Source organism: Ammospiza nelsoni, chromosome 7 (genome assembly GCF_027579445.1).
Source record: "Ammospiza nelsoni isolate bAmmNel1 chromosome 7, bAmmNel1.pri, whole genome shotgun sequence".
Classification (NCBI taxonomy): Eukaryota; Metazoa; Chordata; class Aves; order Passeriformes; family Passerellidae; genus Ammospiza; species Ammospiza nelsoni.
Genome location: NC_080639.1, coordinates 14,241,584 through 14,267,945, shown reverse-complemented (window position 1 = coordinate 14,267,945; position 26,362 = coordinate 14,241,584). Strand labels below are relative to the sequence as shown.

Genomic DNA, 26,362 nt, shown 5'->3' with positions numbered 1-26,362 from the left:
TGAATGTGAGGTTTGCTTTTTCAAACTATTGCAGTGCTGATGTTTTTCAGCATTTACCATCTTCTCCCTTTAGTCACTAGAAAATCAGAGAAAAGATGACCAAAAAAAATGATGCAGACTGGCAGAGACAGCACAGGAATAAAACATGAGGGGGAAAGAACATGCATTTCTTTTGATTTCCCACTCTTGTCAACAGCAAAAATGGAAAAAGATCAATGATCTCAATCATTCAGATACTGAATCTGATTTGGAGATAGCTGCAAATGGGAAATAACGTGCTTGGGTTTAAAGAATGCACCAGCAAGTCTCTCACTAAAGGCTGCCCTGGTGCCAAGGCAGAGGTACCTACATGCTGGCAGGCACGGGCTGAAGGAGATCCCACCCTTCCTGGTGCTTTCTCTGTCCTGGGCACAGCTGGCAGGGGCACCCAGCTGCTCCACACTGAGCAGGGCTCAGTAAAAAGGCCTTGGCGGTGCTGCTGGGCAGCCCTTGGTGAACCAAGCAGACTAATCTCAAGAGCACAAGGCAGTGAGTAAAGAGAGTTAATTTTATCAGCCAGGAAGACTCCCCATCTGGATTTCAGAAAAGGCACAAAGGATTACCTGTCCTTGGCTCTAAGGGGGTTACATGCAACCAGCTGGAAAGCACCCAGACCATTCATGCTGCCAGGTGAGGGCAAGTAACCAAAGGAAAACACAAATGTATTACAACATTCCGTTGCTGGGTGACACTGTGTCTTCAGGGAGAAAAATCAAAAAATAAAGAGGTTTCCGGTATGAAACGTTTACTAACACACATTCAAAGCCAAAGAAAGCCCAAGAAAAAAATCACCTTTTCTACGGGTTTCACAAAGAATTAATGATAAAATATCACTCATATGGAAGTCAGTTTACAACAGATCACAACTTAATCAATTCAAGTTAATTTTTACCAAGATATTCACAGATAGAAGCCTTCTATTATTTTCAACTACATGGGCCAAGTTTTTAGCTAAACTTGTTACACTGTGCACAGTTCTTTTCTCCCTGCCTCTCTCCAACACACATGCTCCGATTTCTAAAATAACAAACAACAACCCTACTGGAAAAAACCCAAATGTGGAAAATTTCACTCTGAAGAAGGAAAGGCTTTGCAAACTTTACAGGTGACCAACAAGACATACAAATGGAAGTTTATATTAACTAAGCTATTAAGACCTCTCTGTGTGTGGTGGGAGTCCAGATGTACAGGAGGAAGGAATAAATCCCCACTAAGCCTCTGAATGTGCACGGTCATACAGTTGAGTACACCTTTCTTTCAGAACTCAGCTGGGCATCAGCTTTTTTCTTGAAACTCATGTTTGTCATCATTAGCTTAGCTAGCATGCTTGCAAATGGTTTTTCAGCATTCAGTTTTTGCAGCCACAATTTTCAGTTCTGAGTCTTGAAAGCCAGACATCTTCAGGAACAAATCTACCTAACACAACATGTGTGTGCTTATCTGCAAATGGGGACTTCTGGGATTGCAAACTGGCCTGCAGTGTTTTAAAGACTTTGATTCTTATTAAGCCTTCTTATCATGTCTAAAGCTGACCAGTGGAAAGATTTTGGTTCTGCAGTCATTGTCCTGAAACAGGTGGCTTCACCCACTGTGCAAGAAGTTGATCCACACACAGAGTCGAGGTACTTATTTACAGTTCTGTGCAGAAAGGGGTGGTGGGTGGCAAATCCACAAAGGAGAGCGTAGGTGTGTTACCTATGCTTTAGTGAGAATCTGAATCACCACACATGTTATGAAGGGAGTAAATCCCTTTGAAATTTTATATGGTAGACGGTATCCAATTGACATTGTGGTGGTAAAAGGCAATGGTATGTTGAGAACGATCTGTTATTCCTCTTACAGGTCAGTTTGTCCAAGACCCTGATCAAGAGGGGTTAAAATTTTTTGTCAAAATGCATGAAATTTGGCTTTCCTCTTAACATGGGTTGACACTTTGCCCTCAAGAGGATTTTGTGTGGCAACATATCATGGCTGCCCAGCTGGGGCACAGCACTGAATGCAGCTTGGATGGAGGCTGGGCACAGCTCACAGTACAAATCCTGTGGGACACAGTGCCACTCCCCTGCTGGGCTCAGCGCCTGCCAGCAGTCATAGCAGTGGGACAAGCTTCCAAATCTATCTACCCAGGTGCTTCCCAGCTCCATTTTGGCTTTCATTGCCTGCCAGCCAGGCGGGAAATGTGTTGTGACATCACGGAGCCCTGTGTGACAGCAGCCCATGATGTCACAATGCCAACACGAGCAAGCACATGGAGACTGAGCAGCCGGAACATCACAGCCTGAGCTGCGACCAACATGGCACGCCGAGGCAGTTCACGAGTCAAGGTGTCACTCTTGCAAAGGACCGGAATGAGGCTCATCCTGGTGGTTTTCCTGACCATAGTGCTCCACAGGCTGTCTCTGTCATTCACTGCCCCCCCGTGTACGGCCAAAGAACGCACCAGCAGCCTAGACTCCTGCAGTCCCACAGGCTGGGTGAGGTTCAGGATGGGCATCATTCCCGAGGGTCCAAAGAAACCGCCTGCTTTCGCCAAGAGCATGACTGCTGCATGGACCAGCACCACAGGCCTTTGCAAATGCCAGCACCAGGTCAGGGAGAGGCTGGACATCGCTCCTGAGTGACTGAGGCAATCACCCATTGTCCCACAGAGTGCAGCCTCCAGCCTGCCCTATCCTTCGTGCCAGTTTTGGAACCACCTTGCCCCTTGACATGAGCTCGTTGCTCTGTACAGCCTGGCAACCTGTGAGGCTGCTCAGCATGGCTTGTATTGCCTTCTGCATCTGGAGAAACATGAAGAAACCTCATGGACGGGGAAGGTGATGGACGTCCTCATCTTCAGTATGGACAGACTGCTGGGAAAAGAGCACCTTGAGGTGGTCCAAACTGTTCTACAGAGTGGAGGCCAAAACCAGCCTGCCCCACAGGGCCATGAGGCTTTTCTACCACCTCCACATGAAAGACCTCTTCTAAATCAAGGAACCAAAGACAATTGACAAAACAACCAAGATAAGACCCGATTACAAGGAAAAAACAATGCCAACTCATCAAACTAGGGAAAGGGTCATTTTAGCAGAAGGAGCTTATGAGGATCAAATCACGGTGAACGGATTCAAGAACTCAAAAGGAGAAGACTATGCAAAAGGAACAAATAATTTAACCAAAAGAAGATTGAATAATAATTAATTAATAATATGAACTATGCCTTGTAGCCAAGGAATTTTAATGCCTTGTTCCTGTCAAATGTTCTATGGGACTGCCTAGACAACTGGCAGCATAGAGGTAAACCCATGCATGTAGGCTGATGAATTGTGGCAAGACACTGCCACAGGTAGAGAAACTGCCTGTAAAAGTACCCCATGCACATGCCCACATACCCAAAAGCTGGGCTACTGAAGAACACTGCAACAATGAACAGGTGGATTAGGCTGCCAAGATGAAAGTGTCTCAGACAGGTCTGGACTGGCAACATAAAGGTGAATTAGTTTTGGCTTGGTGGGTCCATGATGGCTCAGGTCATCAGGGAAGAGATGCAACATGGTGGGCTCATGACCAAGGGGTGGACTTAACCACGGACAGTAACTATGAAACATGTGCTGCAATCAGGCAGGCCAAGCATAAAGCCCTTGTGATAAGGGGACAATGGCTGAAATATAAGTATGGGGAGGCCTGGCAGATCAATTACATCACACTCCCACAAACCCACCAAGGCAGGCACTAGATGCTGACAGTGGTGGACACAACCACTGGATGGCTGGAGACGTACTCTGTGCCTCACACCACTGCCCAGAACACCATCCTGGGCATTGAAAAGCAATTCCTGTGGTGACATGGAACCTGAGTCAGACAATGGAACTTATTTCAAAAACAGCCTCACAGACACCTGACCAGAGAGCATGGGACTGAATGGGTATCTCATATTCCCTAACCCAATCAGGCTGATCTCCTACCTGCAGCTGTTTTTTGCTGTAAAAATGGCTGCTTATGCCATTGTGCCATGGTTTTATTTGGGACCCCACCACCCTTGGCAAAAGCATGGACACCTCTGCTGTATTTAGATCAGCTTCCATGAAACCTTGTAGCTCATCTGCTCCTGCTTTCAAGTTGCTGCTGGTGGTATGCAGGTCTGTGGGACTGTGTCCATGTGGGGTGGGAAAGACAGGCTCTGGATTAGGAGAAGTCCATCCAGGCTGCTGGCTACTATCTGCCCAGACATGACCCAGACTCAAACACCCACACTGTGCTTAGGAAAAGCCTCTAACCCAGCACTTGCCTTTAAGATGAGAGGTAGCACACTTGGCTTTTCCTGCCCAGAGCTCTTCAGGTCCCCCAGTCATGCCCACCTCAGCCTAAAACAGCATTTCTGAGGACACATCTCCAATTCATTCCTGGCATGACCTCAAATAGTTTAGAAATGACAGTGCTTTTGGACAAATGGACAGGAAAATCATAGCTTCTCCTTGTTAACTTGCCAATTCTAACCAGTGTGGGACAGCACCAACACAAAGGGAAACTGGCAGAAGACAAACTGGTGGGTTTTTCTTTCAGTCTCTTCTTGTGATCTCTATCACTTGCCCACTGGCTGGCTGCTTCACAGGGGCTCAGGAGCAGGTGGATGGGTATAAAGAAAACACCAAATTACAAATTCACCAAATTCAAGAAGGCTTCTCTGTGCCTTACCAAGGTAGACTGCCACAACACTTGGAGGCACCTGCACTTGCCCTCCTGCAGCTGAACAGACAGAAAATATCAATTTCTAGGTCTACCTTGTGCCAGAAATCTTATCACATGGCAAACAAATAACACCTATTTACATTTTCAAACCCAAAAATTAAGATTGTCCCATGCTATTGATTTGGCAAATGACGGAGCTGAGAAACACGGGACTGAGAATTCAGGTATTGACAACAGACCTATGGATGAACACCATTGGTGTTTTAAATGGCAAGTGCTGCTTTTGGCAAGGGCCATCCTCCTGCTGCCTGGGTGGTTCTCAAAGATCATTTTTTAAGTCTAAGCTCTTGCTGTAATAATGAAGCGAGGCTCTGACTCTCCACAAGAAAATAACCACACTCCCCTCTAAACTTGCCAAATGGCTAAAAGGTTTCAAGATCAGAAAGTTAGAGAGAGTTTGGGATCAAGCTGGCCTTATTTTAATCAGCTTTGATAATGACTTGTTATGTTTTTACACAAAAAAAACTTTAAAAAAGTCCAACATCACAACAAAACCACATCTTTCCAAATTGGCTAAACAACTATACTCCCCAAGAAATGCAGCCCTGAATGAAGGTCTGTCACATACCCTTCCTCCTTCAATTCCCTGGCTCTCACTTCCAGCAGCGTATTCATGTGTTGCTTCAGCTGCTGCCATTGGAGCTTCAGGATCCTCCATGTCCCTCCATGTCCCCTGGAGGTTTCAGTCCTGCACACAGAGCTGTGGACTCATCACAAAGCCATGGGTCTCTGTACAACAAAACATCTTGGGCTTTGGCCTTAATTTCTCCTATGTCACCAATACTGCTCTCCCAAATGCTTTTCCCTAAGTCATTATTCAGTCTTGAATCCTGCAGAATTGGTGCTGTGCTTGGCTACTGGCTTCTTCCTTGTCTTCAATGGTTTTCTGTTCACAGATGCTACTACACTAAAACAATACAGCAATGCAGCTTCCCATTCATGTGCTATCACTGACACAGAGCCTTTATTTTCTCTGTTATTCCTTTCCTTTGCATTAATCTTCTTTCCTATCATCCAGACTACTCTCCTCAACTTTGTCCCTTCCAATAATTTTCAGATTTCAGGTATTTTCTTTCATCTCAACACTTGGTGAAAGTTCTTCTCTATTATTTGATACACAATCTCAAAAACCCTCTGTTGGTAAATGCTCTTTCTAATCTCTTGTGTCTCATCTTTTTCTTGCAAATGTAGTACTTTGTTTTCCTGCAGGGTGGATTTGTTTGTTTTAGTTACTCTCACCCAGCATTTTGGATCAAAGAACTATATAATTTAAAATAAGATGTCCTGACAATGTGAAACAAACCCCACTTAAGAAGTGCTATCTTAAGATCACATGTAGACTAGTAACATCTATTTACATGGGTATTTCCCACTTGTTTAGCCCTTAGAAACCTAAATACAGATCTGAGGTACCCAACTGTTGTTTCTCAGACTTGAGATCCAGTTGTATCCAATCCTGGTTTTGGATGGATAAAGAAAAAAAAGAAAAAGCAAACCTTCTGATACTTGTAAAATGCAAATCCTAGCAGAACCCCATATGGGTAATTTTTTAAATCATTGTCCCAGTCTTAAGGATTTCCTGGCCAGTTTTTATGTGCTGTGTCATCCCCTGTCAGAAAGGACCCACACCATCTTATACCTTTCCCTGCAAATTACTGCAAGGAAGGCTGATAGGAATGGTTTAGTCAGGAGATAGGAATCTCCAGCAGTCTCTGATCTGGGAGACAGTCACATCCCATGACTAATCTTTCCATAGGTCACAGGCCAGCTCACCCTTAGACTTATTTGCATTCAACACTCTCCAGCAATATCCTGTTTTCTAATTTAGGAAGTACTGATGATTATACATGGGGTTTGGTTCATTGGAATTCCTTTCCTCTCCACTCTCTGTTACATTGACAATTCATCTCCACACATGTGTGAAGGCAGGATGAAAATTTTCCTCTCTCAAAAGAGAGAAAATGCCATTGTTTGCACTGATGTCTGCTCCCCGAATAACTGTGAGAGAATGTGCCAGAGTTGAATTACCATGACAGTCCTGGTTGCTCCTTCTTTAGATATTTTTACTGCACCCTCACACTGGCAGTGTGGTTTTCCCAAACCTCTAGCTCACCTTTCTTCCTGTTTACAGGCCCAGCTGCTATTTCTTACCCGAGGGGCTTCTTTGCTGCACTCTGACAGTCAGTCCCACCACTGCTCTTAGCTCCTTTACACACCCTTAACTTTAGCTTGCTTTGAGTTCAGTCAAATATTTTCATTTCCCTTTCCATACAGACAATGTTTTTCCCTTTCCCTTCCAGATTAAATTCTCTCCCACACAGATGATTGTTTTTCCCTCTCCAAAGGTCATCCAGAAGGTGGTTTCATAACCAGTTCGACCACTGATGGGCCTTAGAGTGCTGTCCTGATTCTCTTGCAGATGAGATGCGGGACAGTAAGTGGAAGATGCACCAAGCGAAATGTGAAATGTGGGGTTTGATGGTTCCTGGGCTTCCCAGCAAAGTAAAACCCCAAGAGAGGATTGTTCCCAATCTAGCAAGCTGCTATCAGCCCGCATTGCCTGCAGCCCAGCCTGGCTCATCCCGCAGCAGCAGGAACAGCAGCCAGCGCCTGTCTGGTCAGCCTTACATATGAATGAAAGGAATGCAGCCTCCTTCCGCTGCCTTCCACCCCCCAGCCGCTCCCCAGCCCATGGCTGCTTGTTTTCATGCGCTGCAGTAAATCCCTTTGATCCAGCAAGTGGACTTTGCACGTGCAGGCTGAGTGACCAGCCCACATCTGCCGCAGTGCCTGAGCCCCACACTGGGAGCTCTTTGTGCGCCGGGCACTCACACCCTTCCACAGAGCCCACACTGGCACACTGCTCTCGCATGACACACTAACGAACCACCAGCCAAAGGAAAATAGCCTGCAATCATTTCAGGCCCTCTGGCTCAGCCACTGACTAAGCCAAGTGGCTACTAGCCATTGGCACTGCTGGGTGCATTTGCAACCCACAGCACACTCAGTTCAGGCGTGAAAAAAACAAAGCACCCATGGAAAAAAGGGCTCCTTGTCCCATGCCCTGCAGGCTGCATGGGAAAGGACACAGCCCTGACATTTATAATTCAGTCCCAAATATCCATAGCTACTCCTCTGCGTCCCACGTTTTCACCAGAGGCAGGAGCTCCCTGTGGGGAACCCCACTGAAGAAGGTCAGTGTGAACATATTAGATGTCCTGATTGTACCAGCTCTCATTTAAGGCATCCAGCAGTCAGTGTGTTTTCAGGGAACAGAGCATGCAAGCAGTATGAAGGAGTCAGAATGACTTGGTGCTCCAGACTCAAATAAGCTGTTTAGGCAAGCCTATCACACTCCTTCCCTCGATTTACTGAGGTTGCTCCCAGGATGTAAATGTTCACAGGTATTTAGACAATCTTCTTTCCACAGACAAAATGAGAGACAGGTTTCCTGCTCTCAGGTTCTGCATCAGAGATGTGTTTTACCAACAAGGCTGCATTCAGTCCTCATCACCATGCTTTCTACAAAGCTGTGCACAGCGAGGACATGGATAGGGGCAGAGTGACTTTACAGCTGTTAGGATGAGAGAGATCATCATTCCAAGCTTGTATTCCCTCTTGTTTTTTGTCTTCCTGCTTTCCTAACAACCTATCTGCTCAGGACATGGTGAATGGAAACAGAAACACTCCCATAATTTGGGGCTGTTTAAACCTCTGATGGTTTAACTGGCAATATCAGAGCTAGCTGATCCCACCAGGTGAAGTGCTGGGAGTGGGAGGTCTGGGCTCTGCACCCAGGCAGCTGCAGTCTCATCCTCTGATAAAGGTCTCCCCTCTCTGCCAGCGAAGGCAGACGTGCCTCTCTCACCACATCAAGCACTGCTGTGGATGGGCAGGCTCAGCACGTCATGGCACTACCTACAATCCAAGGCTATTCAACAGAAAGATCACAGGGCCAGTGAGAAACGTTTCTCATTGTAGATTAACTGTAAAACATAAGATTTCATATGGTAATGTTAGAGGGGAAAGGTTTTGGCCTCAGAAAATTCAACCAGGCCTAAGGCTGGGTTCAAAAGCATGCAAACTCTTACAAGATTTTGACACCAAAGGTTTGAGGTGCTGAGAGATTAGAAGTTCTTGTAAGTGCTCCTCATGATTCCTTGTTCATATCCCCATTTGCATGACTACACCAGGAAAACTTCACAAGCTCACCCTTTCCACACTATTGTGTCACATTCCTAACTAAGCTCAGGAAAAGCTGTGTAAGACCCATCACTTCCAGCTTGAGAACAAACATGGGTGTCATATCTGAACAGACAAGATCACTGGGTCAACAGCTCTCACACTCTTCATTTGTGCTTTCATGGAAGCTCCATCACCTGCTGGAAGGCCTTGGCTGGAATGTCCCACTGGCCAGCCCCAGCAGGGACAAGCCCTCACAGCAGCATTGGTGCTACAAGGAACCAACATTCTGACCATGTTGATGCTGATTTTAAAATTATTGTACTACTTTCACTGGCTTTCAAATCACTGAATCACAGGTGAGGTCACTCCTGGCAAGGCAGCTATCCCCAGTAAAAGCACTAGAAAGCCCATATAAAATGATCAATGCCTTTTATGTCTTACTATGATTTATACTTCAGACCATGTAACTTTTACAGTGCTGCCTAGTATGTGATGAATGCAGCTCTCTTAACAACCCACATATTTATCTGATTTACTGTGTTGGTCCAACGTGTTATTTTCTACCTTGCAAGAACAACCTTGCTTCTAGGAATCTGCCTGCATGATAAGATCGTGAACTAAATGTGCATTTATTGTAAGAGACCACACATTTTACAGTAGAATTGAGAAAACTGATTATAGCAATCCCTCTGGAAACAAGAATAATCACATGATAAGACAGTGCTAATGGGAATTTATCATCTCTCATCACGTGTGAAGCTTAGAACAAAGCAGCAACGTGTGTGAACGGCATACCAGCTGAAGAGCTGCTGGGGACTATGAAGAAATGAGGAGGGAACCTGAACAGCCAGCCTAAGCCAATTTGGTATGCTTCAACCAGCTTACACACAGATATATATATAACACATTTGTAAATGTTACCCAAAATAACAGCCTCACATCTATCCATACAGCCCATTCCCTCTACCTACATTATTTCATTCAAACTCCATGTCATTCTTTTATTTGTTCTCGCTATATTTTAGCACTGGAGAAGTCCAAGATCATGAGTATCTGAAGGGTGTCTCTGCATGCCTACACGTCTGCATATGCACACGCTGCCTCATGCACAGATTATTCCTCAACCACATATTTAAGATCTGAAACACATTTCTCTTTCTCCCATACAAAAGGCACCAAAAACCTACCCACGCTAGTTTCTATTTGAAGAAAATAACATTTGACTAAACTTTACATTTTTAAAGTTGTCTCAGGGAAGTGAGTGCCAAAAACCTGAAGTGACATGCACATACTTTTAACATGAATGATACATCTACATCCATTAGGTATCCTAAAATTACTCTGCATCAAGCCCCATAAGACATATGAAACCCCAAGAGGTTAATGGTAGATGGTGAACTCCTCTGTTCTATTGAATAATGGATACATTTGCTGGACTACCATATTTTCCACTGTTCTGTTTCATAGACAGAAGCTTGGACTTTCAGAAGAGATTTTTTTTTTTCTTTTCTAAATGAGAATAAAAAGAGATGGTTACGGGTAGGTGGCAGGACAAGATGAGAGAAGCACCCTGCATAAGTACCTGTATGAGTCCTCTGGTGAGCCTTTAAGTGGGAGCTCTTTGTGTAAACTTTCCGGCACCCATTAAATTGACAGCGATGAACCCTCTTCTTGTTTTCTGGGGATGCTTCTGTCCCTGCACCTCCTTGCTCACTGTCACTTTGCCCACTTTTTATTGTCCCCGCAGTCGCTGTTGCTACCCCCACTTTCACAGAGCTGAGTGAAGTTTTCTTGGCCACCAGTTTCAACGTCACTGTGCCATCCACTGCTGAGAGAGTCTGTGGGGTTTTGACGAGGTGGCGGCTGAGCTCCGGAGAGGAAGGGGGGGTTAATGAGGTCACTGCATTGAGCTGGGCCTGGTTGACGGCCGTGTAGCCTTCTGTGGAAGAGCTGGTGGGCTGTGAGCTGAGGCACGTCTCAGACAGCAGCTTGTCACGGGAGAGGATGATGTCCATGCTGGCGCTTTTGTCACACGTGCTCGTCTCCACTGGCAAAAGGATGGGCTCCAGCCGCCGTATGTTGTCCTCTGCATCTGGGGCTGAGGAGGCATGAAGGAAACAGTCCAAATCCTCACCAAAGGTCTCAGAGATCTTCCGTGGCTCGGTCTGAAGGTATCGCTCTAACTCCAGGCATGTCTGCAGAAGGGAAAGGGAGATGGGAGGGAGAGAAATCGCTGTTAGAGAGAGATTGCAGCATAGCTGCCACCGAGGGCAGAACACGGTCCAGAGGCATTCTGAGACAGCACTCATCAACAGCAGCATCTTCTAGTGAGATAGTCACACCCTGGGAGACACGAAGGTTGGGCACTTGTTTGAGGCTGCTCAGAGACAGTCTGGGAATACCCACATATGGCAGCAGGTATTATACTAGAAGTGAAGATACAACAACCAGAAAGTATCCACTACATTTTCATTAAAGTCTGTACATTGTTGTTCCATGGGCACCAGGGCCTTCCCAACTTAAAGTATAATCTGTCACTTCCATATCAAACTATCCTAACAGAGTCATCATTTGGCATGTACAAGCAAAAAAGTCACCTTTCCAAATAACTGCTTCCTCTTCCTTCACAAACATTAACTTTCTCTCCAAATTTAACTCAGTGTAGTTGGCTGGGGCCTAATCTTCCTTGAACAACACAATTCTGAAGTGTGACATTTTAAGACAGGAGGTAGAAAAGCTTCCAGTAAGACCACAGCTTGTTTAAAGGGCCTGAGAGAAGGAAAGGTGACAGAAAAAAACCCCTAACTTCTGTCAGTTTTAGAGGGAGTTTTGGCACACCTGGTCAAATGGAGCTTCCTGCGTACAGAACACCAGACTTGCACACAAACACACACTCATCCCTTTATTAAAAAGTAGGTGAAGTTTCAAAGAGGCTATCACATAAAAACGTGCTCCTGCACCTCCACAGCAGGATCATCAGCACAAGGATGGGATGAACCCCCTATGTGAATGTGTCATATTATGAAGTGTCCTGAGCTTGCCCCAATAAAGCCTTCAGCCCCCAAAGCACTACCCCAGTGTCCTCCACAGCCAACACTAAAAGTTTTTATTGTTTATAGAGAACCATTTGCTGCAGTTTCAGGAGCTTTTAATGGAGTTTATTAGCACTGTTTTTCATTTCTTGCAGCTTGAAAGGAGAGCTGGTTTAATACCACCACTGTGATTTCACAGGGCTTGGAGAAAGAGACATTCTAACTAATACATTTTAGAAACCTCTAAAAACTACTCCTCAGAGAACACTTCTACCAATATTAAGAAAGGGGTTTTAGTAAAAAATTTTTAATCTATGGGAGCTGGTGACCCAACTACATCTCAATCTGGAGAGTCCAGCATCTGATCAAAAAATAAAAGCTTCATATGACCAGAAGAGAGACAGAGACTTCTGCCTTCTGAGTACAAAGGTCTCATCAACAGGAATGTAAGGAGGCTCCACTGACAGCTCTCTAGGAACTGGCAGGTAATTTGAGATAATTACTTTCAAAGCTCCCACAAACAGCACTGTGTGTTGCAGATACAATGTGGTGGGATGACTTTCAAGTTCACCACAAAATCTGCCACACTGTTGTTTCTTTTTTAAATAATAGCTGATTATAGATCTGAGCTGTAGAGATGGACAAAAAGCAAGAGAACAGAATATATGCAGGTGAGGCATGCTATATAAATATAGCATGTATGTTATATTCAGAGGTATGAGACTGTCTGTACACAGGCCTGGGTGTGGGACACAATTAATTGTTCTTGCCTTAGCAACCTTTCTGTTTTCTTTATAAGGTGCATTTCTGGTACTATGAGAAAGAGCTTTAGCTAAGAGTCTGGTCTCTCCCCAGATAAATCCTAATGGGTTTTGGGAGAAGCTTTCCAACATGCCACATAGTCTTTCAGTAATAACCCCCACCACCAGGAGAGGCAATGCTTTTGAGTTCTTCACATCATGTAATTTGGGCTTTCTGGTCCACTTAGCGTTCATCCAATGGGGCAGAAACAGGTTTAGGGGCCAAATAAATAAAAGGCTTCCAAAGGAAAGAGCAAGCATAATCACAAATTAGGGGTGGAAAGGGGGAGGGCAGCAGCAGGGAGAAGAGACAAGGACTCAAGGCCATTAAATCTGATGACAGTGACATGAAATTTCAATTGCTGTGGGATCAGAAAGCTGCATGTCAGCTCTGGGCTGCCCATGGAGGGGAGGCGAGCAGGAGGTGCTGCTCCTTTAAGGCATCACTACCCCATGACAACAATAGTGGGCCTGACATTTTTTCCAGCTTCACCATTAATTTTCCATAAAGAGCGGTTTCTCGATGAGCCCTTTTCAGGCAGAGCCTGATGCTTCACAAACCTGTAATTATTCCTGGCTCCCCCCTCCCGCAGCCACTGCACCTGTGCCATTTCAAGACACCAGCTGGTCATGTCTTGCCTTCTGCCTCTGAAATCCAAAACCAGAGGATCAAGCCCATCTCCCCATAGAAGGGGGTAGAAAAACAACTCAAAGAAACAATGTAATGCAGTCCCTCCCACCCACCCCCCTCAGCCTCTCCACCAAGTCAATAGCAGGGAAGAGCCTAGCAACTGCTGAGCCAGAAAAGCCCTGCACCTAATCTGCATGGCAGACAAAGCCTGGCCAGGGGCTATGGCCACAGCCCTTCCCTCACCTCCTGCCAGGGCCCTACCTGCTGCTGCACCCTTTTTTTGGTGGCAGAAACAAAGAATCTTTCCCCATATGCACTTCCCAGCTTATTCCAAGTACCTTACACGACCTTCTCTTCTTGTGGTCCCAATCTCCCAGGGAGTGGTGAGGAAGAGTTTAGAAACCAGCCTGTTTTCTTCAGTCCTTGCCCTAGCATGACAATTTTTAGGCCAGCTAAGCCCACCACCTTGTCTTGAGCACTGACCTAGAGAAACCAGTCAGGCTGAGACCACCAAGGTCCCCACTCCAGGCTGTAGACCACCAGGAGGGGCAGAAAAGTTCTTTGGGCATCATTCTCACAAAGCTATTTGCTACTGAGCACATAAAAAGCTACTGGGTTTTTTGTTGTTGTTGTTGTTGTTGTAGCTGTTGTTTTGTTTTGGAATTTTTTTTTTTTTGTGGGAGGAGCAGGACCACTATCTACAGAGACACGAACCCAAGCTGCTGAATGATGGTGAATCCCTATAGATCTCCACTTCCACTACCAGCCTGGTAGGAAAATAGTTCAAGAATATCTCTGACAGGAGTGAGCTGCTCTTGTCATGCTCTTATCAAACTTCTGCTAGACATCCAGCTTCTCCTCACCACTGGTGCAAGAGAGGGAGCTTTGTGTAAAGATGGAGTACACCACAGGGGACAGGAGTACCACTGCCCTTTAGTTGCTACACTGCAGGCAATGTGGTGGGTATTAAACTTTTTATCCAATGCCTGTATGATACACAGTAATAAAGAACTTAAAAAATTGCCAAGGGAAGAAGAGAATGGCTCCCTTCAGGAACAAAATAAGAGCCATAAGACTGCTTTTGGCTGTCAAGCCAGTTCCACTGGCTAGGGATAAAAAAGTGTGACCACTTATTCAACCCATCTGCCGTGATTAATGAGGGTCATTCTCCTTGCACCTTGCTCCTCAATTTAACCAGTTAAAAGAAATGATGATTCATGGCTGACAAATAATAGGATGTGTGAGACCCCATACTTGAAGTAAGCCAGATAGAAAAGGCCAACAGTATGGCATGTGGACAATCCTGTCATGGCCTTAGTCTGATTTTTCAGTTTCAGATACAGTTGCAAAAAGTCTCACTTCCCCAACAAAGGAACATTTCCATCACCTGCAAGAAATGCTGTGTGTTACCTCCCAGTAACTCAAAGCATCTCTTTGCTCCCCACATTACACTACCATACAAGTCCTCTGGGGCACATGTAGTGGCAGAATACACATGAACTGCACACCATGAGACTTCCATGTGCAGTCCCAGATCCTTCACAAGGACAGGCACTGTAGAGTTGTCCCATGCCTGCTAAGGACCTACTTGTTGGTCCTTTCAGAGTTTGTAGTCACTGGTGCAGGAAAATTCAGTGCTCACTACGTTTGTCAATTGAGAAAGGTATGAGCTCTAATCTAGTTGGATTCTTAGCTCTAAAGCTCATATACTGAAAGTAAAGATTATTTATGAAACACATTGAGTATGCTCACCATTATGAAATACAACTCAAGAGAAATTCAGTGTGTGCCTCTGACAGCAGAGATGTGATACATGTGTACCATTTTCAGCAGAGCTTAGTACTCACCTTACTCTACAGCCAGCAGAAATCAAGATTGTTTTGCCACTAACTGCAACAAGGAAAACAAACCTCAGACTCTGCAATCCCTCCCAGACTTGCAGATACTTGACTTGGTTCAGAGTCTGTATTTTAAGATGTCTATCAGCTATCCAGGTTAAAGTTGATCCAGAACATTCAAAATCCAGACATGAAGGAAGTGGAGTCATCACTCATGATGCTGATGTTTGACTTCATGTCCCTCCCGCAGAGAGGAACCAGAAGAAAGGTTCTAGCTGGGACCACCAGCATTATCAATGTGCCAAGCCTCAAGGCAGTGTATCTCCCCTTTTTAGAGAATGACAGGCCGGGAGCCTTTGCAGGGACACAAGTTTGGCATCTAGGTTCGGGTCCAGACAGCTCTGGAAAACCTAATTCCACCTGATGAACCAAAATATACACCTAGTTATCAGGGTATGAATCTAAACCTGCTCCAATGAAATGCAAAGAACTAGTCTTGGTTGACAGCCATGTTATGTACTGGAATTTCACCCATCCATACAGACTTTTGAAAAATAACAGGTCACTTGAGAAGCACCTGCCCATATTTGAAGTCCTTAAAGCACTCAAACTTCTGCGTGCTTTGCACAGGTAAAGATAAGACAATATGGCAACAGTAGAGTTCTGTCAAGGGTAAATACAAAGTCCAAACACTTCTAATAATTTGAGGACAGAACATCAGGGAAGGCACTGTATCAATATGTTCATTGGCTTCCTCTGTTTTATTGATGTTAAAGTAATGTCTTGATTCTGAATTTTTCTAGCAGATCATCAGAAGTTCCTATCTGGAAGTCCTACTTACTTCTAAGTACCATTTTACTGCAGATATAATTGGACATCAAGCACTGAACTTGGAAGCTATCCAAAACCTAATTAGGAAGTTGGATACTTAGATCAGGCTGTGACAGAAAATGAAAATGTCTAATGTGGCTGACAAGCAAGTCTGAACTACCAGGTCTGTTTACAATACTTGAAAGGATTCTCTTTGTAATTTACACAAGCAAAGCAGAGTTACACATGCAATAGTGAAGGTCAAATTTCAACTTCCATCATGACACCATCGCTTTCCACTGGCATGTAAAAAAGGGGCCTCATCTGTAAAAAACGGTGAAAATATCAAGACTGCATTGGAGGAGAAACTGTCTCCAACTGAAGACAACCCAAAACAGTCACAGTAAGGTCAGTGGCACTGCTGTTCACTCAGGCTCAGAGCAAACAGTGGCACCAGGTCCAGTGCCAGTGTCAGTGTTTCACTGTGCACCAAAACAGCAAAAGCTCTGAGCGACACTGACACTTGCATTGCTGATACCACAGGCAGAAATTGAACTGGATGTTGTGGGGCAGCACTGAAGTTAAGAGGAATAAAAGATTCAAAACTTACCTGCCTCCCCTGAAATGCCATGCTATTTTTTATCCTGAACCCTAAAACAAGATTTGAACGATGGATCTTCTTCCCACTGCCAAAGGCCTTCATTGCTTCCTGAGCAATAACAACAAAGCCCAGTACTCTTGCCCATCTATTCCAAGATTGTCATCTGTTCCCACCCAGCTGCCAAAACCTCCAGCTTTTCCTCTTGGCAACTTTTACTGGGCAGTTGCTAGTCATGAAAAAGCTGCAGCACATCAGAAGCTTAACATTTGGGATAGAATAAAATAAACAGAGTTTTAGTATTAAAATAAGTAGTTTTGCAAAATACACTTGGGAAAAAATGGAAAACTGCAGCCTGAAATGAAAGTATATAAGAAAGTTTCAGGCGATAGCAAATAATTTCTATTGCAAACGTTTTAAGACAAAACTATTCACGTCTTGCATGTCTTGCATGTCACATGTCTTCACAGCACATCTTGCCTATGTGTTATATAGTTCATTGAAAAAAATAGAGAGCTAAAACAACTTTTCAGATACCACAATAAGATACTTATTGACAGCTCACTGGTGGTACATTTTTGTATGCATGTTCCTAATCCCTTGTATATACTAAGGAAATCAAGTTAACTGGATGCTCAGCAAAGAGGCTTTTGCCAAGTGCAAAAAGCAGGCACAGGCACAGTCAGCAAAGAAAGATCATATGATATGAAAGATTTGTTTTCCTGTGGTAACTTCAACATATGCCTGAGGCATCAGGCTGGTCCTCCCTAACACTGTCCGAATGGGTCACACCAGCCACCAGTCTGAAATGGACAAGTCTATTAATTCTTGACTCCCCTACACAGGACTGAAGTCTCTGTTTGCTAATTTCTTCAACACAATAATGGCCTGTGCCCATTTTCCCTCTTGGTCTCAGCCCAAAGAATGAACCGTTAAGGAAGTGTATTTAGCCAAACCAGCCCATTCACTGTTATTCATGCACAACAGCACTCTCAATAAACCCTCCTACCATGACCCAGATGGCTTTGTCCCTGGATCTTCTCCTCTTATACTTGTTCAGAGTGTTAGAAATGCTGAAATCAGAAGCTTCAACTGCATTCAGCAAAGATCATTTTAAAGTAAAAATGTGGATATAAAAGACAGAATCACTACTTTCATATAAACATGACTCATTTTCCTGTTGCTCTGGGGCATGATGTAACCAGGGTTATCAAAGATTTTAATCAGACTCTAAAGATCAAAAGATCAAAATCAACTTTACCAGAAATTACCAATTTTCACCAGCAGAAATGGGAGGTAACAAAAGTCTCAAATAGGAAAAAAGTCTGAACCCATAACTCTGACCTAGGAGTAAAAATCAGCCTTTGTTCCCTAACTTGGTGATAATGAAATACAGCTTTATCTAACTAATATTCTTTTGAATGGACAAGCTGAATTTTTTCAATAAAAATCTGTGGTATTTGGGCCTTAAGCATAGAGAATGGCAGTGCACTGGTTATGAGATACTGAACAAAGGACTGCAGCTAAGCGTGGCTGAATTTGATAGGCATCTAGATAGGAAAAAAAAAAAAAAAGGATGAAAGAAATCTGCAAACACTGAGCCAGGGCTTTGGACGGCTTTTGTTGGTTTTTTTTTGACCATTAAAAAAAGACAGAAAAAATATCTGCAACCAGTCACAACAACAAAAAATAGCATCAATGTCAGCAAAGGATTAAGGATAGCCAAATCAAGAATTCAAAGTGCGAGCAATCCATTGTGCTAGTATCAAAATATGATAAAAGCCATGTGTGCTGGCACACCATCACATACCCTGCATGCTGCCATACAGTCAAGACAGCAAGTAGCCATACAATGACCATTTGAAAAATTATACATAAAATAAGAATGTTTCAAAATGTTTCTGAAGAGAGCATTTATTTATATAACAACCTTGGATGGCTTTCAGTGAGCTGGCTAGTGGCCCTCACTGCAAACTTTTCTCCAAACTTCATCAAGCCTGTATTTAACCTGTTGTAATCCAGTTTGGAACCAGCTTTGGTTTGGCATTATAAACAGCAAAAAAACACAATTAGTTCCTTGAATTGTCAATCCTAGCTCCCACTGAAATCAAAGGATCAGGTTCAAAGCATGCCCCAGAGTGTGGTAAACTTCTCACAGGAAATGGATACGCAAGAGCAAATGCTGACGACTGTGGAATGTATGAAGCAGAGCAATATTTTAGGTCTCGATCCTCAATTAAGATTCATCCTTAGAAAGTATTGCAAGGAGGTTACACAGCAGAATTGGATTCCTTGTAATTACTCTGGTTAGGTTCATGAATGAAAAAATGTATTCTTTAGAGACATTTTATTAACATCCAGAGGTATCTTAACATTTCTTTCCCAACAGCTGACACAAACGTACACAGCAGTTGCGTTCGCGCACTCTCAGGCAACAACAGCATGTTCATAAGCACAGTCTGTCACAATGAGCTTATTAAAGCAAACCTGGAGATGTGATCAATACACTCAGTACACACACATTTCCTAAGAGTCCTGGGTTGTGAGTCATCTCGTCTGCTCTGACCTAAAAATATATTAAACAAGAGGATGCCTAACACTGAATTCCTAACCCCAAACGTGCAATTCCTCATACTGACTTTGCGTGATCAACATTTTTGTGCTGGGACTACTGTGTCTACCCTGCCCATTCATTATCACATCTCAGGGCTCAAAAAATCTTTTGTATGTTCCCTTTTGTATTATTTTTGGCTGTGGGGAGGAAGAGGTGGGGACCTGTCTGGGAAACAGGAAGCAGGAGGGGAATGCGTTGGAGAATAAGGGCAGAACAAAAAAGAATAAAGGAGCATTTATACCATTTCTGAATGATAATAAACATATAGGACCAAAGCCTGCCTCCAGCCATGTGGGGAGCAGTGGGCTGTTTGCCTGAAGTTTAGACTTTATTGGGAGCACAGCAACTGTCCAAGTGTATTTACAAAAAGTCATGTGCTGCCTTTTTCTTTGATTTCCTTTTAATCATTTGGGCAATTTGTTATCTTACAAGAGCAAGAAGATGCATGTGCTACTGTGATAAATATGCCAATCTGGGCAAGGAAAAGAGAAGACAACAGACTTGAGTTTTGCTGTTGCACCAAGAAAAAAAAAATTCAGACTAGAAACAAAGTGATGGGAAGCACAACCGGATTCTCAGTTGGGGTAAATCAGCACCGAGCAGCCCCAATTTCATGGTTCCTGTTTACATCAGCTTGGGACCTTGCCAACACTCAAAATCCATGAAATGCTGCTCTTGATTAGCACCACTTAACTCTGTGGCTTACATTAAAAAGAATTCAACGTGTTTTTTGATGGCTGGAGATGGTTATTTTCTATTACAAATCTTGTCTACTTTATTAGGGACAGTGTGACCTAAATGGAAAAATAGGAAGAATTTTAAAACAACAACTCTCAGACATCCTGATGCTTGGATTTGTTTCTTGTCTCTGTCTCTTTTTTTTTAAAGTTTGGGTCCTCTATAAGAGGTATTCACAAACTGGTTTCTGCCACTTCTAGGCCAGAGTTTTCATCATCTGTGCACCAAAACAACAGCCTCCATGCTTGAACGTCCCATTGCAGGTAAATGTGCAACTCACTTTAAAGCCTGGTACCTTCCAAGGGATACTACATTACAGTCAAAGGTGTTTTTCCACTGCTTTTCATTTCTACACTGTTCTGCCAAGGCTCTTGTTCCAAAACCCTTAGCCACCAGGGATTTTGATCAGCCTCAAAATCTCACAAGCAATAGACTCAGGCAGTTACACACCCTGATAAAAGCAGCATGGTCCTCTTTAACAGCAATCTGTGAGAGCACACTGGTTAAGAGCCTGCCAGGATTGGCTCAAATGCTCAACAGCAACCCAGGCAGCCACTCACAGGCATCTGAGATCTGTATCCCCAAAATAGAGAGGGGATCTGGCACAGCCTTCTGTGGATATCATTAGCAGCACAAGGTGTGCTGTCAGGACTGGACAAGGCACTGCCCAGTCCCCTGGAAGGATCACAGCTCAGCTCCCAGCAGGCCGTACGGTACCGGCTGCACATGGCACAGGAAGCCAGGAGAGCCCATTGAGGGCCCTGCCATTTGCTGCCTGGAGAAAGCTCAGCAGGTCAGAGCCCAGCTGCTCAGAGTCAGCACACCTCTGAGAGCCAATTGACACAACCACAGCTAGCACTCTGGCTCGCTTGCTTCAGTCTGTTGACTGTGGACACCCACCCAGTTGTTATGATTTTAATACGCTGCAATATGAAAGTGCTTTTTCAGGACAAAGTTATTAATAGCAAAGCTGCCAGAAAATAGTCTAGAAGGAATGCAATGTTTTGGCATTCCTGGAAGATACGATGACTTCCCAGCATCCAAGAAACCATCAGGGTTAATTCAAGATGTTCCTATGCACAAGCCTGTCTTTTGTCACTGCATATAAGCCATTGTGACATAATTTCATAGGACCTGCACACTGCAGCAGTCCACAGAGACTACAATGCAGAAAGGCCCAAAAGTTGGTACTTTGTTACTCTAAGTAGGCTGGTGAAAAGCAGAGGCTGGGGGCTATGACAAAGCATCAGTAGGAACAGGTTAGGAAAAGCTCCACTCTTCTAGAAGGACAAGGATGGAACAGGACCTGTTTAAGTCCTTCTCAGAAACCTGTTTGCCTCCAGGACCTCAGAGAGGCTCTAATTTTCAACATCTCTTCCCCTATCAGCACTCTTTCCTTTCATTGTTTATTCATACTGCATTTCCTCAGCAACACTCTTTACTTGGGCAGGAGTTTCATAGTCAAGGCAAGTCACTGTCCCTTCTCAGGTTCTCTTTTAAACCTTCTGTTTCTCCTAGAAAAATATCCTTGGAAATGTATTGGAGAATACTGTGGAAAACACCAGACCCCGACTTGTTTGTGTTGGCAACTTTCCCCCTAAAATTAAATAGGAGGGTCCAAATTAATTCCAGGTGCTTCACTGAGTACAACACTCAGTAACATTTTGCAGAGATGATACCACAGGAAGGCATCTCTCCACTGGCAAGGCTCTTGGCATCCCTTCTGCCTGCACCCACACAGCTGAGATGCTCTGTGTATGGCTTTCAGCTTTCCAGCCCCATCCTTAAGTATCCTCCTCGAGCAAACCGAATGAAACTCAGCAATGCATCTTTCCCTAAGAGGAAACGGACCAGATGATGATGCCAGAAATTGGAAGATGTCATGTTCACAGCACTACAGCATTACCCACTAAACCACCACAGAGAGCTCCAGCTCACTACTGAAAATGCATTGCAGGGAACTGCAGTCCCCCACTACCCTCCAAAAAGGAAACAAACAAAACCCACTTAGCAACAAGGAAAAGAGGAAACATATTGTAGTCATTATAAGCCCAGCAGTGGACATGTTATCTGGCCTATTTCCAACTCGGACATTTAAAAAATGGAGCTAGTTTACCTTAAGTGTCCTATTTTTCCCAGTTTCCTTTTTCTAGTCTACTTAAGTCCATACAGCATCTCCCAAGATAAGCCTGCCTTTGTGGGTTGGCTTTATATCACTCCTTCCCTCTATTGTCTTTCTGAGATGTGATGGAAGTCTCCAGTGTCACAGCTTGGAAGACTACAGCCAGGTTCCTTGGCATGGTTTGCAGGAAGGGGATGGGCGGGAACTGAGGAAGGACAGCCTCTCTCCAGCTGCAGGAGAGGGGTCCTCTCATGGCACAGCCAATGCTTCCTGGCATTTTGTTTATCATTAACACTGTGTAACTAAAGCTGGTTTTTAGTAGCCCTCAAAGGTGGAGTCTGCAGCCAGCTCCTGTCATCCCAAACACTGCAGAGCTCTGTCCCCATGCTTTGGTACAATCCCTGCAATTGCAAACATAAACATTATGTTCCTCCAAGTACAAATTACAGCTTTCAGGAACTGCAATTTTATTTTGGTTATAAACATACGAAGGTAGCCTTTATGGTGGGAGAGGAGCCACATGTGAGACCACAGGCTGAGTCTTTGCTTCACAGGAACATTCCCGGGAGTCCTCTGCTGCTTCACCTCCACACAGCTCTGGTTCCCAAGCAGTTGCACTTCCCAAGTAGCTGCATTACATTACAGCTCAAGGGAAAGCCTTGTGGTGGCCTAGGCTGCTGGAGTGATCTGCTTCAGATCCTGCAGTCCAGGAACTGGAACTCAGAGAGAGACAGAAACAACTCAAAGTGTGTTTCTTTAGCTATAGCCAGCACTACTGGCAGCCTATGCATTCAGGATGATTTTCCAGGCACACCTGTTGTCACTCTGAGCCCCTGCAGGATACATGGCAGCAATTCTGAACACCTTGGAGGTGCTCTCACCATGACCATATCTACAAGGGACTTCTTCCATTTCAAGTGTCTCTAACCCTTCCCTGCTCTGCAGATGTCCCATCACTCCCCAGCATCAAGCTCCCGACACCTGTCAAAGAAGCATGATAGCAAATTGCTCCTCCAGGCCCCTGAGTACCCCCAGGCATTTCAGCCCTCCTGTCAAGCTTGCTAATGTGTCCCTTCTCTGCCATGAGTAATAATGCATTCCTGGAAGCAAAAACTGCATTAAAAGTCCTCTTTACATGTAAGCTAAGAGCTTTCTTTGTCTCACACCATTTTTACTCATAAATATAATATCAAGGTGATCGTGTTCTTCTCAGACTACTCAAGAGTGTTCTGTAAGTAAAACCTGCAATTGGCAATTTATCAGATGGAAAAATAAAAGCCACATTCGGTTTCTCCCTACACTTAAAAATGACCACGTGCAGTCTCTGAAGCAGCCTGATCTTTTCAACAAGGTCATGGATATCAGCTGAGGGCACAGGAGGAGAAATAAAACCATCCTGCACATGTTTTCCCTTCTGTGCTGTTTTTTTAGTGAGGTTTTGCTCACTTTCTAAGCAAAGAGGAAGCCTCTCCTGTTCCCATCACCCCGTGTTTATCCACATTCCAGCAATCAGTGGCTGCTCCTCCAGGGGCTCTCCAAGGGCAAACAACAACTGGATCTTGCCACAGTGCAATTTTGAACTTGAGCCACATCCACTGTGAGTGGGAGTGAGGTGGGAACCCTGTGAGAAGCGGTGATAGAGGCAGTGGATGACGGGACACCATGAAATCTTTTGAAAACATTGCTCCTGCAGGCTTAGACAACAAGCACAGCACATCCTTTTCCTAGTGAAAGGCCTGGAAAATGCACTTTAGGAGGCACAGCCTTAGGAGTCAGAATAAATCCTCCCAGATGTCCCTGGTGACAAAGCAGCCCAATTTGATCAATACAGCAGCATTATTAACACTGCACTGCCTTACATGAGGATAGTCATATGTTCTTGCCTCTGCTGAGAGTGGGGGAAGGGGTGCAAACTCCTACAACAATTCACAGGGGAAACGTCTCTCTCAAAATCATTAAGCCTGCACAAAGAATCTCTTACCCATTTTCATGGAAGCTGCTTTTTTGGGAGCTGCTTTTTTTGCTTTTCTGCTTCACTAGTATTGATCAAGCTCGGGTGGAATCCTAGAAATAGTATGTGCTTTATGGTTTCCTCAAAAAGAAATTTTGTTTTTAACAACTTAGGATCTCTATCTTCAGGCTTTTGTTTCTGCAGCCATGAATACCCTCCATTGTGGGGGCTGGGTATAGACACAAATGTAGGTGGTTAACAACAGTAGGTAAGACTTAATGGTTAGCAAATATTTTTAAATTATTATAAGAATTAGCAATTAAGTTCATCTGGATTCAAGCAGAGGTATTTGTAGCAAAAAGGCATATCTCTCTATATATAGATACATACACACATATCTTGCTGCTGCTTCTGAGCCCCAGCCAGAGTCATGGCCTTGCTATGTGTGGCTCTTGAGAAACACATTTATAGACAGTTCTGGTAATTTGGGAATGACAGGAGAATGAGACGGCAAAGAAAAACAGTCCTAGCCTATCACCTGCTTCACCACAGCCAACAAATCTGAGAATTTTGTACAAACTAGGTCCTGTGTGTACCTGGAGACAAGTTTGCAGAAAGCTAGAGAGGTACCAACCCTATCTGCCAGGTGACTCAAACTGTACCAGAGAAGCTGAAGGCTACGTGGTAGTAAATGGCATGGGAGGAAGAACTGACTAGTAATAAAAAAAGGCCAGCAAATAGCCTTTAAAACCATGAAAAAGACCTTCCTACCCACAAAGAGAGGTGTCACCCACTGCTGGGAAAAACTTGCCATAGGAATGGTGCATCTGCACCAGCCACCTTTCTCCAGCACTCCAGCATCTGGGACAACACATTGTCAAAATCAGAAAACAACAAACTCGCTGCCTCTGAAATCCCGCTGTTCTTTCCCTCTGCCACCTCTTCACCAAAATACACTGAGACCATCAGATCCATGAAGGTTAAAAATGCTGAGTTTGAGCACACCAGAGCACCTCCACATTGTATCTGGTAAGTGTTTCTCACCAGAGAAGTGTGGTGCTGCTTAGAGCTACTGGCACAAAGTTCTTCCGGAAAGGGGTGCTGCAGAAGTGTCTAGACAGACTAAAATTAAAAAGAACAACTTATATGACACTGCCCACTGTCTGCACAGCAGGACAGATTCTCAGAGGGAGGAGTAAATAGCTGGTGCCATAATCGTAGCTAGTGGAGTCATCTTAATTTACACTGGGCAAGGATCTGGCCCAGAAAAATATTCTTGTAAACTTTGCAGCCAAAAATTCCTCTGCTAGACCACATTCCACCAGTCAAACTGCCAGGGAAGACAATTGCAGAAATAATTTAATTAAAATGGAGATCAGGGAGCTGGTATCCTTTTCAAGCTCTGCTCTTGACTTCGTCTCTCCAACAACTGAGAGCTTGGGTGTCCCAGTTTCCCAGTCTGTAAAATCAGCATGCTACAGCTTCTCTGCTTTCTGAGGACAATGGCTCTGAAGCATCCTATCTGTTCAAAGCCCAACCATCAAATCAAACAGATTTGATGCTCTAAATCTGAATGCTCTAAACCTCCAGCTCTTGGATGAAAGGGCGTGTATTTTTCTCTGCTGAAACAGCTCTGTCTTTGCTCTTGGAAAATTTGATCTTTAAAAAGTCAACTTGCAAGTTTTGCTTCCAAGACTGTAGGTGTCAGGTTCTCTGACTTATTGGGGTACTGCTAAAGATTTTTGCTGCTACAGACTGCTCAAACTTGCCAGCACAGTTCTGGTACTGAAGTAAGAGTTAGGCAGAGAGTACCGCTTTCCCACAATTTTGTCATTCATATTTCTGAACTTCCACTTTTGTTCTGATTAACATCTGGGAGGACAGTGAATTTTATGCATATTCAACTCTTTCAGGAAATCATTAGATGAAAAAATACACCCAGGATGCAGACCAGTGCAATCACATGATCAAGTCATAAGGATGGTGCCACGTGATGTCTCATTGTAGCAGGTCCTTTGTTTTCAATCCTCAGTCTCTGTTAAAATATTTGGCTTTTTACTGGCCTGCAGAATCATTGGTGATGGCACATGGCTTAGGACCTGGTTTTTTACAGCCCTCATGTTCCACACAAAAATCCCTCATAGATACCCACAGCTTAAGAGCTTTTAGAATAAAGGGGAGGTAGACTACAGTTTTTGAGAAAAGTTTTCAGAGGCAGAACCAAGCAAGAACCCAGAGAGCCCTGGTGCCTGCACCAGCTGTGTGCCTCACTG

The 26,362-nt window shown here is 44.2% G+C and overlaps 1 protein-coding gene across 1 annotated transcript in view; it reads right to left on the bottom strand.

Annotated features, from left to right (window-relative positions):
- The window catches only part of KLF7 (KLF transcription factor 7), a 62,355-nt gene that overhangs the window by 20,706 nt on the left and 15,287 nt on the right, over positions 1 to 26,362 (bottom strand). Inside the window, exon 3 of the mRNA XM_059476506.1 lies at positions 10,538 to 11,150. Within this exon, the coding sequence (XP_059332489.1) occupies positions 10,538 to 11,150 (613 nt within the window). The remainder of the gene's footprint in view (positions 1 to 10,537; positions 11,151 to 26,362) is intronic.